General features: G+C 32.9%; 2 protein-coding genes across 2 annotated transcripts; one reads left to right on the forward strand and one right to left on the reverse strand.

Moving 5' to 3' along the window:
• Positions 1-5903: 5903 nt before the first annotated feature.
• Positions 5904-9324, reverse strand: LOC132624435 (uncharacterized). The gene is made up of 8 exons (XM_060339218.1): positions 8986-9324; positions 7801-8610; positions 7385-7502; positions 6993-7267; positions 6793-6897; positions 6579-6704; positions 6107-6238; positions 5904-6029 (listed from the first exon to the last, which is right to left on the reverse strand). Exons 1-8 carry the CDS (start codon positions 9322-9324, stop codon positions 5904-5906), a joined length of 2031 nt encoding a protein of 676 aa, XP_060195201.1.
• Positions 9325-15605: 6281 nt separating this feature from the next.
• On the forward strand, positions 15606-17383 carry LOC132623120 (uncharacterized). The gene has a single exon (XM_060337827.1). It carries the CDS (start codon positions 15699-15701, stop codon positions 17082-17084), a length of 1386 nt encoding a protein of 461 aa, XP_060193810.1. The 5' UTR covers positions 15606-15698; the 3' UTR covers positions 17085-17383.
• Positions 17384-19601: the final 2218 nt, after the last annotated feature.

The following is a 19601-nucleotide window of genomic DNA, read 5'->3' on the forward strand; positions in this document are numbered from 1 at the left end:
GATCAGACACTCCGGTTTTTGGAATGAACAGAATTGCTTTGTTGATTACAAACTAGACGCAGTTGTCTTCAAAGATTATTGTTCATACGGTGATTTGGTTGAAACTATAGCAATTCAGTTAGGTGTTGATATTAGCAGGAAAACGATATCAATAAAATATGTTGTTGAAAGAGACAACATGCCAATGGAAATACGCAACAATATGGGAGTAAGGGTGTATGTTGAGCTTAAGAGAGAAAATAGGGGATTTGAAGCATATCCGTTGTGCGTTAGCATAACCGATAATGATCTTGAGAATTTTGTGTTCGGCGAATCTGCAGTTGGAGACGATATGTTTCAACTTGAATTTAATGATTATATGTATGCTATGGACGTAGTTGATTCAAATGATTTGGATGCGTCGGATTGTGCTAAGGTTGTTGTTTTATTTCAAAACAACGATGACTTGATAATTTCGAACAAGGAACATAAGGATGTTTTTGTTGATCAAATCTACAAAGATAAGGACACTCTGAAGAATGTTATGGCGAATTATGCAATTCGCAAAAGATTCAATTTCAGGACAGAGAGGTCGAATGCCGTAAGGTATGTTAGTCACCTAAAAATATGAAATACATTGAAATATACTATGAAATATATATGATATATATGGAAATATACTAAGAAATGCATTGAAATACAGTGACGTAAACTGTTGTATTGCCATTACATTTCAGTTGGATTTAATTAAATACAGTGAAATACAAACTGTTTGAATTATTTAATTCCATTATGTAACCATTTCAGTATATATAGACAATGTATTTAGGATGTTGTATGTGTTTGAAACTTCAATCTGACTGTTCTTTTCTTGTATTGGTTTATGTAGTTACACTCTGGTATGTTGTTCAATTGATTGTCGTTGGAAATTCAGAGCTTCAAGTATTGCGAACTCTAAAATGTTCAGAGTGAGATCTTTTCATGACGAAAATACGTGTCCATTGAAGGACAAAGTGTATTCCCAAAGGCAAGCAACAAGTTGGTTGATTGGTGCGTCAGTTGTTAAGCCAAAAATAGCAAATCACAAGAGGAAATATACACCTGGTGATATAGTAGACGACGTAAAAAATGAGTATGGCGTTGATGTTTCTTATATGACGGTCTGGAGGGCTAGAGAAAAGGCAATGAATGAATTAAGAGGGGAACCAACAGAATCATACAAGAAGTTACCGGGATATGTGTACATATTGGATAAAACATACCCTGGATCACATGTGAGAATGTACAAATCACAACAAAACGAGTTCTTGTATTTGTTTATAGCACTTAAAGCGTTCATAAAAGGCTTCGAGTGTTGTAGACCAATAGTTTTAGTAGATGGTTCCCACCTTAAAACTACATATAACGGTACTTTTGTATCAGCCAGCACGTTGGATGGTGCAGGTAGATGCCAAAATGTTTAAATACATTTTTTTTTTCTGTTTTTGGTATATTTCGTTGTATTTCATTATATTTCTAATGTATTTCCAATATGCTTTATGCTATATTTCACTGTAATAATACACAAAAATATGTATGTGCAGGTAATATTCTACCATTGGCATATGGTGTGATAGATTCAGAGAACGATAAGTCTTGGACCTGATTCTTTGAGCAGTTCAAACAAGCTTATGGGAATAGGGATAACATGTGTGTTGTATCAGACAGACATGAGAGCATCATTAAGGCGGTGAGTAGAGTGTATCCAACTGTGCCACATTTGGCGTACATATAGCATTTATGGAAAAATGTGACCACGAAATACAAGTCGAATGGTGAAGTATTGAGTCCTGTATTCTATGCACTTGCAAAAGCATACACACAGGCAGAGTTTGATAAGCTGATGGAGAAGATTGAGAAGGTTGATTTTCGAGTAAAAGAGTACTTGGAGGATGCTGGAAGGGAAAAGTGGGCTCGACTGTATTCACCCGTTAACAGAGGATGGACAATGACGTCAATTATAGCCGAATGTATTAATGGAAAATTGGTAGCAGCAAGAGAGTTGGTTGTTTTCGATTTTCTTGAAGAAGTGAGGAAGATGTTTGGGATATGGAATTGCACTAATAGGAGGAACGGTACATACACATTCACAACACTTAGGAAAGCATTCCAGCAATTATTATCAATAAACGAATGTAAATCTCTACGTATGACGGTATGTTACTGTTTATTTTGTGGAAGTCTGCCTACATATATTTCAATATATTTCAGCATATTTTAGAAGGTACTTAAGTAATTCTGTTTGGATTGTATATTTCCATGTATTTCATATTACGTAATTCTGTTTGGATTGTATATTTCCATGTATTTCATATTAGTTATCGTTGTTAATATTCAATGTATTCTGGTCTGACACATTTCGTCTTGATTAGGTTGAACCATCAACTGAATATGTGTATACCATAAATGATGAGACAAGGCGATTCATAATTGATCTTAAAAAGAAAACATGCAGTTGTCGGATGTTCCAAATGGACGAGATACCATGTCCACATGCATGGGCTGTATTGAAGAGTAAAAATCTTATGCCTGATGAATATTGTTCAGACCTATTCAAACCAAAGACAGTGATTAAGACGTATGATGTGCCTGTGCATCCTCTGCCTGACGAGAATGAGTGGAATATTCCCAAACATATAAGCGATGAAGTTGTTTTGCCACCAAGATACAAGAGACCCCCGGGAAGGCCAGAGAAAAAGCGAGATAAACCATTAATGGAGACGATGATTGGTAAACGTAGGAATGCTTGTAGTACTTGTGGACGTCTTGGTCACAATAAACGTTCTTGTTCCAATGAGCCACGTAAGAAGTAGATGTTTAGATTGTAATTGTTTTTTTTTTTTTTAAATACCTTATCCCAAAAAATATTAAATAAAGAAATTTTTGGTTCATCGTTGTATTCTGTAATTTTTGTCCTTCATTTTCATAATAATATTGAATACAATTCGGTGTTAACGGACATTAAAATGAAAAACAAGTGAAATCTTTAAGAAATATTAAGTTGCATTAGGACTGGAATAACCAGAAGCAGGTGCTGGAATACAACCCTGATTTTTTGTATTTCACTATATTTCGATGTATTTCCTTTTGCATTTTCACTATATTTTTTTTACATTTCACTATATTTCTGTGTATTTCTCTATATTTCAGTGTTCAAAATGTAAGAGTATTCCAGTTCACCTGGAATAATTTGTCGAATTGAAGAGTGGGTATATAACATTGGAATATATTGAAAATACACCAGAGGCTGTTTTCATTAAATGATAAATAAAAATATGGGAGACTTAAATCAGTCTTTTGCAGTTCATTGTCATTGAAGGCATTCAAATCAGCCTTTTGCCATACGTATTCCCATAGTAATGCCCCGTATCTATTATGTAGTGTTTCTGCATCAATTTCAGATGGAACGCCTCGTCCAGAACAAAAGTATTCAGCAAAATGCGGCAACATACACACCACAATCCCTGAAAAAATAAAAAATAAAAATGATTATTGGTTGAGAATAATGGAACTCTGATGTTGAAAGACATACATGCTACCAGAGGCTTGTTCATCGTTGTATTCTGTAATTTTTGTCCTTCATTTTCATAATAATATTGCATACAATTCGGTGTTAACGGACATTAAAATGAAAAATAAGTGAAATGTTTAAGAAATATTAAGCTGCATTAGGACTGGAATAACCAGAAGCTGGTGCTGGAATACAACCCCTGATTTTTTGTATTTCACTATATTTCAGTGTATTTCCTTTTGCATTTTCACTATATTTTTTTTTACATTTCTGTGTATTTCTCTGTATTTCAGTGTTCAAAATGTAAGAGTATTCCAGTTCACCTGGTATAATTTATCGAATTGAAGAGTGGGTATATAACATTGGAATATATTGAAAATACACCAGAGGCTGTTTTCATTAAACGATAAATAAAAATATGGGAGACTTAAACAAAAAATAGTCGTGAAAGAAATTATTTAAGTCATTGATGAAAAAACACTGCCATTTGTCAATTCTTTACAAAACAACACAACAAAATGTAGAAAAATGGTCAGCAAAACAGTACTGTGAAAAACGATTCAACATTAAAACCTAGTGGACTAATTAACAACTACTGTGTCGATCGCGTTGTAATCTATGGCAGGCCTAACTGGTCTTGGCGGCAGTTCATTGTCACTGAAGGCATTCAAAACAACCTTTTGCCATCCGTATTCCCATAGTAATGCCCCGTATCTATTACGTAGTGTTTCTGCATCAATTTCAGATGGAATGCCTCGTCCAGAACAAAAGTATTCAGCAAATGCGGCAACATACACACCACAATCCCTGAAAAAATAAAATATAAAAATGATTATTGGTTGAGAATTTTGAAAAAAAAAAAATGGAACTCTGATGTTGAAAGACATACATGCTGCCAGAGGCTTGTTGTGGCAAGTCACATACATGACATGAAAGTCATCAGTCTGTTGTTTGCCCTTGTATGATGGGTGGTTAATCCAATCGATGCCTTTTTTTCTCATAAAGTCCAGACAAATGTAGATGATGTGGCAATAGGGTAGCTAGCTTGTATTTCTCTTCTAACAACAGCATCATGACCAGCAGCTCGGTATGAGTTGTAGATATACAGACGCCTGCACGTAAAGGAATATTACATCAGCTCGGTTAACAGGTTGGTAAATTAAATTTCATACGGACCTTGTAGGATAGAAATACGAGGAACATACAGGGAGATATGCAGATTTAATGAATTTAAAAAAAAAAAAAATAGGAATACCTGTCAGTGAATGGCACTATAATCAAGATCCAGTGATTTTCCTCTTTGATGTTGATAGGGATGAGAACACAATCAACTGTATGCCATGTGACATTAGCCAGCATCCTATGCCCGTTAATGTACTCGCATATTTCGTTCTCCGAACTGGCAACACTACTGGTCCCCTCCGGATTAGCATATGCACGATGAATTTCATCAATTTTGGAGAAGAACATACAGTCAACTGTTGTGAATTTGAATCTGGTATCCTTGTTGTACTTGCCTTTCTTCCGCAAGTAGTAAAAAATGACATCAATATGCTGTCCAAAAAAAATGAAATTAGTGTAATGGATACTGGTAAAAAAAATGAAATAAGCTTCGCAGAAAAATATGCAGTCAAGATGCAGGAAATATAGAGAAATACACAGAAGGAATATGGAGAAATATGGGAAATATAGAGAAATATGGGAAAAGAGGAAATAGGAAATATAGCACCTCATCATTCCAAGACTGGTCATTCATCGATAAGAGATAGAACCAGTTTTTGTCATCAACATGTAACACACCAAAATTGAAGCCAAAATTGATGTCATCTGGATCCAAAGCTTGCTTATTCTTTTTGTAACGGCTTTCCTTACCCTTTCTAAATAACAACAATCAGTTATTTTCAATTTGAACAGTTTACTTGGCTGAAAGAATGAATATATAAATTAAAAAGGTAAATACGTTCAAACTTACTTTTTATCATACCTTAGAAGTAGATCCTGTTCAAGCCAATTCTGGTATTGTTGAATAAGCGAAATATTTCGCGGGCCATTAATTGGATCTTCAACAAATGGATGCTTCTTTTTAAATATGGAAGGTGTGGGGTCTTGAACAGAAGCTTCTGCAGAGCCGTAATTGGTCATGTAAGGTGAACTGAAGTATTTACTAGGTTTGACTATCCTAGTTGGAATAACATCTGGTTGAGCAATTACAACTTCCGCATTAATCACTGGCTGTTGTATTCCTTTATCAGCAGACATTACTGGCATAACAAATCTTTTGTGACCCGTTTGATGAAACACAGATAATCCTGACGAACCTATTTGGCTTGGTAACATTTCGTCAGGGATCAACCATTGTGACTTAGTAATGTTCTCATTGAATCTGTGTGGAGTCTCTAAAAATTGAATGATCAGTGATGTCCCCGGGTTGTATTCCCGCACCTGCTTCTGGTACACGAGTTTCTAGAGGCAACTCAATGAGCATCTCTGCGACCATTCCCTAAAAAAAAAAGATTTAATAAATGTTAAGTATAGCAGTATCTTGAAAAGATCTATAAGATTGAATGTAAAATTTACCTCTGTTGAGTTGAAAGATCCTTCGTCCGCTCGATTAATCTCTTCAGATGAAGCTTTACGTGTATCTGCTCTTAAATTTCCGGCGGTCACTACAATTTCCGGAACTTCCTCATGTAACTTTGGTCCAACACCCTTTTGAATAAGAAAAAATCAAAATTTAAAACAAAATCATAACATAAAAATATAAGGTTGGAGAATAACTAAATACACAAAAATAGGGCCAGGATTAGATTGATTCTGTGGGGGTGGAAATACATAGAAATACAAAAAATAAATTGTAAAATAGACAATTGTATCAGTGAAATACAAACGAAACGCCATAAAATACGAAAGTTTGTAAAATAGAAAATACCGATGAAAACATAACTTTAAAATTATAGACTGGAACATGGCAACCATATACTTTTTTGTGCATACAATGCACAACAACATAACTTTAAAAGATGGATTTTACGTCACAAACTCATTTTACCTTAATTGACTCATCATCATGTTTCGGAGGAGATGTTTGAATGGTAGAATCATGACGTAAGTTTTCTTCAGGCGTTAACTGTAGCCCAGCATCATCTTGATGCTCCGGCGCCTCACTATCAGCAGCCTTCACATAAAAAAAATGAATTAATATAAATTGTATTTCGCAATAAGAGTATAAAAATGTTAGTTCAATTGCTATTTCACACATTTACCTTGTCCGCAGAATTGTTCACCTTGATTGCTTCAAATAGCTTCTTGAAGCTGTCATCCATGAAAGTTCGAAGCTTGGACAACTCACTTGTGAACTCACCAACGACCTAATATTTAAACAAAAATAGTATTTCAATTTGTTTAGAAACAGTAAATTAAATACACCAAACTTTTTTTTTGTTTCGTAACTAAAATCACTTACTGATTCCTTGAAAACTTGAAAATCTTTCCTTAGCAATTGCATTTCCTCTTTCATGGATATAGTAGGGACATCACGTAGGACTGTGGTATTTTGGGGTCTATTCATTTGTTCATTCAACTTTGGTGAAGCAGACTTCTGTAAAATAGGCTTTTGAGCAACCTTTTGATCCTTGTGACTCTTCTTCACAGTTGTCTGTGGTTTGGTGTGGATTTGTTGTTTCTTAGATGTGGAAGCTATTGTAGGAAGTTGTCTGCGTCTCTTTGAAGGTGGAGAATCTGTCTGATTCGTCCGTTGTTGCTGTTTGCCCTTAGAAAGGGGGGGGGGGGGGGGGGGGGGGGGAGTAGTACTGAAATCATCAAAGTCATCCACTGGCATATCTGTGACTTGGGTACCTTCATTGGCATCAACTAAGACATTTTTGTCTACTATATCTCGACAGACAACAACATCGGGCAATTGGAGGCTCTCCAACTCACTGCTAGTGGAGATTGTATTTGCAAATGTACATCTCTGAAGAAGAAATAAATAAATATTTAATTAGTGTGTTATAAAACTATTTAAACTTACATTTTGAACACTGAAATACATAGAAATACACAGAAATATAATGAAATCTAAAAAGTATGGTGAAACTGCAAAAGGAAATACACCGAAATATAGTGAAATACAAAAAATCAGGAAAAAACCAGCAGAAAAGCAATAATACGACAGTAGAACAGTGGAGTACAAACTAAAATCAGTAAGGCATAATTGCAAAACAAAATGCTATGAAAAAACATAAAAATAAGTTAGAGTGTTCGAATATTACCGACTGTTTGCCGTCTCTAAAAATGTCTTCCATCAAAATATTATATTTTGGCTGACTGTCGATGGACCTCCAATTCAACATTCTTGGAATGGAATTTACGGATTTAATAGAGAGATACGATGGAACTCTTGAACAACACTCATAAAGCCAAACTTGCATAGCCAGTGGCATCCCATGGATCCTATAATACTGTGTTGTGGCAGAATACTTCTTGTTGATGCTTCTAATCAACTCATTAAAAGCTTCTTTGCCCCATGTATAATCTACATACCTTCCATCCTCAACCACTTCAAAATGAACCCTTGGTATATTCGTTTTCCTAGGCTCACCACAAAAGATGTATGTATTTATAAAAAACAAAATTGCAAACTTAACAGCGTCCTCATCATTATCTCCCCAACACTTATTCTTAAAGCAATCAATGAACTCCAATCTTTTTACTTTACTCCTAGTTCCACCAAAATATACATCCATAATCCTATTCGATTTTTCCTCATCGTATGTAAATTCACCTTCATCGGCTACACAATTTATCCCGCTCATAAGGGCAAGTTCTCTCATGGTAAATCTCAATACGGTACCATTTATATCAATTGTAAAGCAATCATAAGTGCTCTCCTTGAGCTCTCTTACCATGAAGCACCTAAAAATCTGTGCTTGAACCTCCAGGTGCTGCATTCCGAGGAATTTCCTAAATATTGTCTTGGAAAAGATCTCTAACTGTGGAACAGTTAGCTTACTCTCGATATTAGTGTACCGTTGCATCGATGGAGCCTCTTCAGGATGACTCCTAACATAGAATTTAGTTTCCTAAAATAAAAATGCAACACTAAGTTAAGGCTGAAACAACTGTATAAAACATAGACACGCACAAGAAATATACTGAATTGCATATCCAAGAAAAATATATACACAAAAAAAAATTGCATAACACAGCTTATAAAATCAATAAGTACAGAATAGTAAACATATGTACTTGTGAAAATACATAGAAATATAATGAAATACAGTTAACCACGAAAACAACTTCCACAGTTATGTTGTATATGATATAAACTACAGTTGATGCACATATAGATTTTATTAAATACACAGAAATATACTGAATTGCATATCCAATTATGTCGAAATATACATAAATATAGTGAAATACAAAACAACAAAATCGAAAAATTTCATCAATACCTGTTCATCCTCTTCCAGATCTACATCTTTAACAACATTTTTACCCTTAACGTCAGAAGAAGGCTTGGTTACTTTTCTCTTATTTTGTTGAGCAACTTTAGAACCTTTTTTTACTGGTACATCATCTTTTGGCTTGCTCCGTTTTGGAACTTCAGTTGGAGGAAGTTGACGCATCCTTGATGGGTCATGAATCTTCTTGCTTCTTCTCTCAGCAGCAATTTTAGCAGATTCTCCTGCAATTGGAAGTTGTTGTTGTGAAAATCCCAAAGAGAAACTAGGACCATCATAAGCATGAGGACTACCTCGAGTATTCCTACTTGAAGTATCTCTTTCCGCCATTAAAATGGAGAATTAGATCTTGTTTTAAACACTCTAACAATGGCTGAAAACAGAAAAAAAAGGAATGAAAAAGAAACAAAGAAAACGATGAAATATAAGAATAAATATAGAGAAATACAACAAAGAAATTAAAAAAATTCTAATAAATTATCAAAATTTGTTACCTACACTGTGTGGGTAACGATTAAGGAAGATGGAATCGTGATAATAATGATGATAGATAATGGGCATATAATACGGTTGAAGATATTGAAGATGGGAGAGAAATTAATTTGAAAAGAGAAGAGATTGGGAGTTATTGGGGAACATGGGCCGTAAGTTTAGGGAAATACAGAGACGCTTGTAGATCAGTTACAATCGGTAATTTTGAAATTAATTTAAGCTATTAAAAATAAATAAAATAAAAGGTAACTATTATTAATAAATAAGTCTTATAGGTAGTTATGTCCAGTAAATTTTTCTTAAAATAATGGCAATTTAGGCCTAATAGATTGACGGCAGGGGCATTTTAAAGCCCAAAGGTAAACGGAAGGCATTTTTGTACCAAATTCCATAGTTCCAAGGGCATTTTAGGCCTTTTTTCGGAAGAAAAAAAAAAGGAGACCGGGGGGGGGGGGGGGGGGGGACAAACCTTGACTAGATAGTGGATCAGGTTATCTGACGTCAAAATCAGGCGAAAGAAGTTATATACTATAAGTAAAATTGGATCATAAATAATGATGATCCGATTCTTTAGCTTCATGAAGCATGAGAAAACATGTAAAATGCAACTGCAAGAATAGTTTGAACCAACAACTACGTACTACTACTATGCCGCAGTCTCAAACAAGTTGTGGTCTGCGATCAGCTATATAAATTCTCACTGTCTCCTTTTAAACTTATCTCATGACATAACCATACCAAATAAAAGTAAAGCAAATGTAAAAATATACTTGTCTTAGCTTGACAGGACACAAAGTTTAAGGAATAAAGGACTCTTTTGAATCTTGTGGTCCTAAATTAAAGATGTGTGTAAATTTATGGTTTTAAACTTGCCACACATGATGTTTGAATTGTAAACGTACTAAATATAAAAAAAGAAACTCTTTTTGGGACAAATTAAAAAGGAAAGTAATACACTTAAACTAGGACGGAGGATAATATATTAGTGAAAAGTAATATTGTCATAAATTTGAACCAGATTACCAAAATATAAATTAGTAGAAAATGAACGACAAGCATAAAAAAAATAAAAACAAAAAGATATCATCCAATAGTAATAATAAAGCTGAAGTGCCTCATTTCTAACTCTTAAAAAATGGACAGTGTAGCTGAGAATTTTCCACAAAGCTCCAGAAATATGTCTTTGCACAAATTGTTATATTCAAAACTTACCAGCCGTAAATTCAAATGGGTACAATGTAAAATTTTCAAAATTTCAATAATTGAAACTCCAAGCCCGCAAAATACCAATAAAATGCAGACCAGAATCGCCCAGTGCCGTTTCATTGACGATAGAAATCCAAAAGGATTACGCGGAAACATGCAATAGTCTTCCTTCGGTTCTTGTAACCGACTCCTACACTATATATACTAGTCCCTCCGTCTCAATTTATTTCACACTATTTTTTCGGTGAGTATAAAAAAAAAGAAACATATTTTTATATTTAGTAGTAACAATTTAACTTTAAGTTTTTTATTTTAACTTTAATAAAATGATTTCTAGCCATATAAATATCAATAATTTATTTTGGACAAAAGTTACAAAAAGCATAGGAGTACTTTTATTCTTAAACCTCGTGCCGACTATTAAGTCAAACACCCTCACATAAATTGAGATAGAGGGAGTACTTTTATTCCTAAACTTCGTGCCAACTGTCAAGTCAAACACTCTTACATAAATTGGGACGAAAGGGTAGAATTTTTCTTTTATGAAAAAAGAGTATATGGAGGCTATCCCAAGATACGATTTTATTTATGGAAAATGATAAAAAGTGCTCCTGAATTATTGAAAGCGCAATAAAATATCCTTTTATTTTGTTATTGGTTTAAAAATAACTCTAAACTATATGGAATAATACAAAAATGCCTTTGTTATTAGTAAACTGGCCATATTTAATCCCTATCTCGTTAATTGGGCTCATGTATCTCCTTTTAAAACTTTCTTTGCTGAGACGGACTGTACCTTGTGAAGAAAGATTATCCTACTTATTTTACTACTTAATATAAGTGAGGATGTGAGGGTTATGTCGTCCTCACATCCTCACATCAATCATATAGAATTCTTACAAGTGGCTGTTTTGATTAGTCCTTGCTGAATTTCATTTGCTTATTTCGCTCTCATTATCAATGAAGACCACTTTCACATGGGCTTTTATAATTAGTGTGTTGTTTGATGTTTTTTCAAAAATCTCTTCTTGTTGCTTATTAGTTTATCCCTTTGATTTGTATTATATTTTGCTTTAATTTTTATGTTTAGTTTAAAATAATTAATTATTTATATAATCAAGCATGTATTATTATTTTTTCAAATTTACTTTTATTTCGATAAGTGAATAATTTCAAAAGCAAGATATAGTATTAAATTGAAAGTATTTAATTAAGGATTAATTTAGTCAAAAGATTTCTTATGGGTGCCAAGCTAAAAACACCATATAATATGAATCGGGTGAAGTACCTTTTAAATTATTTGTCATTAGACCAGTAAAATTTAGGTAACTTTAGAGCCAAATTTTCTTTTTTTTCAACTGAAGCATTTATGAGGTCTTCCTTTACATTTAAGTATTTCTCACGTCATATGTTCCTCTATTAGTTTAAACCTCCAACATGTTGCTTCTTTAGTGATATTGTATGTACTTACAAATACAAAAACTAAAAATTATTGGATGGTATTGTATAGTGTTAAAGATGAAGGTAGCATTACCAGTCAAATTCAAAATCAAATTATATTCATAATCCCTTGTTTGATTAACTAAAAACTAATTATATGAAGAATTAAATTGATTCTTGAGGCTCATTTTAATGAATTTAGGTTGTTTCTTGAATTTCATTTAAAAGTAAGGTTAAAACCCACATTTAACTAGAATAAAGCCTCGAAACATAAAATAAATTAGTGAAAATTTAATAAATATTTAAAGATATCTATTTCTATCTATAAATAAAAATCGCATTCTCACAAAATCATAAAAATACTAAATGATCTTCGTCCAGTTGTATTTATCATGCTCTATCATGTTTATAGAATATTGAATCACTTGCGTCCCTCTGATATTAGCTAAGTTTTCTACCAAATTTGCTTCCTCATAAATAATTTTGTCTTTAAAAATTATCCAATTATTATGAAAACTTATCAATAAAATATATTTAACCTACAATTACATTAAATTAATTATGTAGCAGACAAATGTAACATAAATTATACTTATTTGATAAAATTAACGTATTATTTTTATATCTTGAAGTTGGGGCCGGGCTTAGCACGGGCCTCCCGCAACTAGTCTTGTATATAAGTATGTTTTTCCTTCATTGGAAAAATGTACCATTTTAAATCTTGAACTTTCTTCTTCATAGAAGGTCAACGTATATACGTGTAACCTAATTGATACTTTTAAGAAAGTGGGATAAAAATTAGAAAACTCGTATTCAAATCTCAATAGAGAAAAAAGTGACTTTTCGAAGGACAGATTTCTTCAATATATGTACCGATAGAAGGTAATAAATATTCATAAAATAGTTAATTGCGCGCAACTTGATATTTTTGACTAGCGCGGATGAAAATCGCAGAAGTGGCGGACACATTAATTCACATGTCTAGCAGAGCGTTGAGCAACAGGGAAAATAGATGGACATAGAAGCAAATTAGTAGTAAGATTTAGCGGGAAAAAAAAATCAAGACGCTACAGTTTCGGTGAGCGATTGATATTTTCATTGTTGACAATAAAAGTAAAACTTGTAAACTACATGAGAATACTATACTACATTTGGCCACCACTTTTAAAATTGATATTTAATACTTAATAGATTAGGTTAAAAAAAAGTAGTAATTGTTTATTTCTCTAAAATAACCATTATGTCAAATTACAGTACTAACACATATCACGATCGAATTTAATGTTCACATGCCACAACTTGTTGGTTCAATGACTCGACATAGGAGACCCTTTGCTTGAACGGCTATTTTCATACCATGAGCCCGCTTGGATTGACTTATAAATTGGTCAAACCAGCTTATAAGTTATTTTTAACTTATTTGGGTGTTTGGTAAAAATAGAAAATGGCTTAAATTAAGTTAAAAAGTGCATAAAATAAGTCAAAACCAAAAAGTTGCTCAACCTCAACTTTTTTTTTTTTTGTTGCTTAAAAGTCATTTTGGTTTGACCAACTTTACCCTTTTATCCATTATATTTTATGCTAATTTCAATACTAACCTTACTTCTAAAAACCCTTTAAGCACTCTTATCCAAACACGTACTCCCTCCGTTCACTTTTACTTGTCACGTTTTGACTTTTCACGCTGTTTAAAAAACAATGGTTAAGAGAGATATTTTACCACAATACCCCTATTAAATGGTGTATAATTGTATTGTAGTTAGAAAATGATTTGAAATGAGTAATAAATGCTAAGGGTAAAACAGGATTATTATTTTTTTGTCTTACCTTGATATGTGAAAATTGACAAGTAAAAATGAAAATCTATAAAGGGAATAGTGGACAAGTAAAAGTGAACGGAGGGAGTAACTGCTTATTTATAAAATAATTTTCTAGCATTAAAAAGTATTTTTAGCACTTATGCTTAAATGCCACTTTTTTTTTTCAGCTAATCCAAACGGGCTCTATACTTTGTTTTCATCATTTAATGCCCTTTCTTTCTTTTTCTCTTTTAAATTTATATATTTATACTCGGCAAGACACTTTGCTTAATTGAATGGCTAAGTTCGTATTCTTTGACTACTATAGATGAAATCCTTGAAATAGTATATGGTATTTTTGCCTTATTCCCGATATTGTTAGGTAAGCCTCTGAATTAGGAGGAGATCCACTTGCTGTTCTATAATATTTTACAACTAACTCATTTAATTTTTTTCTTCCTTTGCCGTTTTCAATATTTTGAACATATGATCAACTTACGCCCTCATCTAACAATTAGACTGTACATATATCTAGATTCAATTTTGAACATATGATCAACTTACGCCCTCATCTAACAATTAGACTTCCTTTGCCGTTTTCAATTTGTTTTTTTTTTTCTTGGTGAACTGTTCTTTCTTCCCTCTCCTCAACTGGATTAAAAGCGACTTGTCCTTCACAAGAAAAGAAAAAGAAGGTTTCGCTGAAACTCAAGTCCTACAAAAGCTATAAATACTCATGAAGTGGAAATCGATGGGCTGCATAGTGAGAAAAAGTGTCAAATGATTTGGATAGTTATTGCGCTATGGAGCAGGAAACTTTCGGGAAAGGCTAGACAATGAGAAGCTAGACGAGTATGCAGAATTTCTACCCCATTGATAATTGACGGTAGTAATAATAAAATAATAAAAAAATCTTACATTCACAAGAATAGTTAAGCAAACATCTTAATGATTTTATAAAGATTATTTACAAGATCTAAATGATTCAAACCTATTAGAAACTAAGCGGTTGGAGAAGAAAATAAGTGACAATTATACTTAATATGATGAAATTTGAATGGTTCAGATGTAAACCCGCATTGAAGTGTCACCACTTCCACTAATATCTCCGTTTAAGAAACATGAAAAAATATGGTAATATGCTCCTTAAATTTGTGACGAAGTTCTGCCACTGTACGATTTTCAGGAAAATTTGACTACGTCAAAATTTGACATGTACGCTATTAGTTGAAAGTGACACATTCTGAAATTAAGCTGAAATACTAGAAGGATTTTTTTCTCAAAAATAAAAAAGAAATGGTTTTTATAGTTCTGATGATAAAAAATAGAACATCGATGATAAAAATTAATATGCCTAGAATAAAATTTAGAAGACATGAAGGACAAATTATATCAAATAACATAGACAAAAAACCGTATTAAGAATCATAACTTAAACCTTTGTATAATTAACAATTGCCTAGATTGCTTAGTTAGCTAACGATTCTCTTTTTGCAAGTATGGATTATTCTTCTAGACACAAGAATAGGCAAAAATTCAAAAAAGCCTAGTCAAGTATAACGCGTAAACGAGACATTTAATGTGAACACTTTGTTTAATCAGTTCTCATCAGTCATCATCTTGAAGAGAGTAGCCGCTGTTGAAATTCAACGTATTAAGACTTTCCCTTTATATTAGTCTTAGTAATAATGGATCTTGGCCAGAACCATTATCTCCAAAAATACAAATAAGTCTCACTTTTCCAAGCTGCCTTATCTCTCAACAAAAATGGACTCCCATCTAAAAAATTCTTTAGAAGAAAACGAATTTGTTTCTCTCAGAGATCATCCATTCCCTTGTCGATTTCGTTACATATTAGAAGAAAACACTCAACAATCATCAATTATTGCTACCAAAAATCATCAATCGAACCATAGTACTATTGAAGAGATACAACGAGTTGGAATCCATGAACGAAAACATTTCAGTCATCGACACGACTTGTTGACGTACTCGTTACGTGCATCAGATTGCGTGCACTGTTATTTTTGCGAGACAACTATTTCAGGCATGGCATACGGGTGCAAACGTTGCAGGTACTTTCTTCATGAGTCATGTTTTGAGTTCCCACAAGTCATTGAACATTTAGCTCACCCTGGACATGAACTAAATCTCAAGTATACTCCCTCAGTTGGTACTGAATTTAATTGCAAGGCATGTCACGTTGGTGACAATCCTGCTTTGTTATTCAACTTTCACTATTCTTGTGATCATTGTGATTTTGCACTTCACATGGGGTGCGCGTCTGTGCCTTGTAAAGTTCTTCACAAGGATTTGGCTTTGTCTGTTTTCTACGCGAACCCTTTGAGGAATGAAGCCGGACCACTCCTTTGTGACATTTGCAACCACTCGATTGATAAATCGAATTCTTGGATGTTTTATGACCACGGTCATAATTTAATAACTCATTTTGGGTGTGTTGCTGATTCTGTATATGGAAAAGGGAAAAGTGATAAGGATTATATTATTGGTGTGAAAAGTAAATTGACAAATCTTGATGGGGATGATACTTCTATAGTTGACTACCAAAAGAATGATCATGAAGGAACAAAACATAAGCGATTCTTTCATAGACATGTTTTGCAACAATTGGATCGGTCGATGGACAGTAGTGTCAAGAATAAAAAATGTGGAATTTGTGGAACAGATCTTAGTACAGACAAGAAAAAAGGGTGTTTGACTTGTGATTTTATAATTCACGAGAGGTGTTCTTGTTTGCCTGAGAAAATTCAACACCCGTTTCATCCACATCCACTCACACTCGTTCCAAAAAAAGATGGAGTTGAAATTCAATGCGTTGGATGTCGTCAATCTAGTGGTGTTCATACGAATTACACTGTTCTTTATCAATGCAAGATTTGTGAATTTCAACTTCATCCATCATGTGCTGCTTGTCCAAGGAGACTAAAAAAGCTTGATTTAACTTTGTGTTACTCATTTCCTTATAAGAATGAGGTCTCAAAGCTCATTTGCAACTATTGTTCGAAAGTTATCAACAAGGACCAGTGGCTGTACTATGGAAGAAATAATGACGAGAAGAGGCACATTACTTGTCAATTGGCTGTCGGTGTTTCGAATTGTTATGTCACTTTACGTGACTTAGAGGTAGAATAATTAATATACTAGGGCCATCTCTTTGCATAAACCCATAAACCGAGTGATTAGTAAGTCAGTCATAATTTATATTCCATTATTGGATAGGTATTATCAACCCAACCTTAAGATCAGGTCCTTTCTTTGGTTTCATTACTGTAAAGAATGCTTCATTTGTTTTATTTTTGTTTACGAATAAATTAGGATGAGTAGAAATGTTCTTCTGGAAAATTATTTTTGTACTACTCAAAATCTAAGATGACTATTAATGGGTTTTTTGCCTACCGTTATTTATGTAAGATTGTAGCTTTCTTTTCCAAGTATACGGTCCTCTTAATTTCCTTCTAATATCCAAAGTAGGAGTTTCTTACAGTGGAATATGTTGGTATCTGCATTCAAAACAGTAAATAGAATATACAAAATAATTTGAAAGTTGAGAATAATTGTCCGAGCTCACAAAATTCACTGTGTCCTTAAGGAACTTATAAATCCCCTCAAGTATGCGAGGTGTAGGATTATTTCCTCCTAGGATAAGACGGATATACTTGTTATTGGAGTAGCGGTACCTCAAACGCTTATAACTTCGTCGAACTTGAAGACGGTGACAAATCACACAAAATCTCTATTTTGTTTGTAAGAAAATATGTAAAAGAAGTGCAGAATTTAGATTCAGAAAACTGAAGCTAGTCCTCTGAATTTATAGCCAACAAAGGGTGTGAACAAGTGCTATTGTGCGTTATCAGAAAAATTACAACCTATTCAACGTGAAAAGGTGCTGTGCAATTGCATCCTTTCTCCTGATGTTTTTTCGAGAAAATATCTCTTCATTTCTCACCCACGCCACATAATACCCAACGGAATAATTAAGATGTACTCAAATTGTCCGATTACCTTCGTCATAAAAGAAACTAGAAGCTTTCATTGTGATGTAACTTCGTTTGTCATCTTATCTTCTTTAGCATCTCTGATATATAATCATATTGGTTTGTTTGCTTTGACTTTTTTATGTTTAATTTAATTCGTTTGCTAACACGGAATACGCTTTCTTCGTATTCCTTTGTTTTCAAACTTTCTTTTAAGTTAGACTTCTGAAAAACAAACCAGTTGAACGTTGAATTTAATTATTATATTTTGAAAACACGAAATCGTATAATAATGTTTCTATTACATATTCTGTCGTTGACGTTTCTATCCATTCATTGAGAGGGAAATTGAAAATTACTACAATCTGATTTATTTTTTTGGTCTGACTACAATTTGATATAATAATGTTTCTATTACATATCCTGTCGTTGACGTTTCTATCAATTCATTGAGAGGGAAATTGAAAATTACTACAATATGATTTATTTTTTTGGTCTGACTACAATTTGATTGGTTCTTTGCAACTTAAAATGTAGGCAAAAATTATGAAATGGAGGAAAGTACCTTTTACTGATACGACATCAAATTACTGGAGAAGATAATTAAAAAATTAAACTTTACCTTTAAACCAACGAATAAAAATTTACAATAGCAAATCATAAATGGTAAAAAAAACACCAATAAATAATAAGTAATATCATAAATAATATTAAGATAGAATTTTAATGATATGATAATTCTTTACGTGTCTATAATAAATTTTTAAGAAAAAAATATAATTTAAAACAAATTTAATAATATTTTCACATAAAAGAAATATTAGTGTGCTTTGCGGGGCCATTATGCATGGTATCATCATTTTTAATAGCATGCAAAAACTTGTTAAAATTTATCAAAATGTGTGAGAAGTTACAAAATCTTAAAAACTTTAATTAGGAATAAAAAAAGAGAGAAAATAGTCAAATGATACTCGAATTAATTATGACGCACTCAATCTTTGCGGACGACTTATTACCTCCTAACCTTATTTTTTCTGTTAACATGGAGTAAAAACAAATAGGTGACCAGTTACACAAGGGAAAGTGTTGCACACTCTCTGCCACATCGGTGCCACGTTAGAACTTTCTAAATTTTAATTTTTTATTCTTTTCCTTTTTGTTTCATTTGATTTTTCTTTTATTAATTATATTTACACTAATTAAAATCTAATTAACCATTAAACCCTCCATTAATTTTATTTTCTTCATCACTAAACTCTCCTTCTTCTTCTTCATTTCAAGAAATCAATCAACTCATTTTCTTCCTCCATTAACACACACATTCAATTTTATCATCAATCATAAATATCAACCAACCCATATTCTTCCTCTAGTAATGCAAACACATTCAATTCATTTTTTTCCTCCATTAACACACGCATTCAATTTCATCATCAATCATATATATCTTTTCAAAAAATCAACCAACTCATCTTCTTCCTTCGTTAACACACACACACACTCAAACCATTTTTTTCCTCCATTAACACACATATTCAATTTCATCATCAATCATACATATCTTTTTAAAAAATCAACCAACCCATTTTCTTCCTCCATTAAAACACACACATTCTAACGCATTTTCTTCGACGAGACCCGAACCGAAGCTTTGACCGGAACCTCAAATCGAAAC

The sequence above is a fragment of the Lycium barbarum genome, chromosome 12, assembly GCF_019175385.1.
Source record: "Lycium barbarum isolate Lr01 chromosome 12, ASM1917538v2, whole genome shotgun sequence".
Lineage (NCBI taxonomy): Eukaryota > Viridiplantae > Streptophyta > Magnoliopsida > Solanales > Solanaceae > Lycium > Lycium barbarum.

What these genes read in the sequence shown, in the direction of transcription:
- LOC132624435 (XM_060339218.1), bottom strand. Translation starts at nt 9,324, where the DNA reads ATGGCGGAAAGAGATACTTCAAGTAGGAATACTCGAGGTAGTCCTCAT. An exon ending in TTAGAGACGGCAAACAGTCG is followed by an intron (nt 7,503 to 7,800) that starts GTAATATTCGAA and finishes TTTCTTCTTCAG; the next exon opens with AGATGTACATTTGCAAATAC. An exon ending in ATGATGATGAGTCAATTAAG is followed by an intron (nt 6,239 to 6,578) that starts GTAAAATGAGTT and finishes CTTATTCAAAAG; the next exon opens with GGTGTTGGACCAAAGTTACA.
- LOC132623120 (XM_060337827.1), top strand. Translation starts at nt 15,699, where the DNA reads ATGGACTCCCATCTAAAAAATTCTTTAGAAGAAAACGAATTTGTTTCT.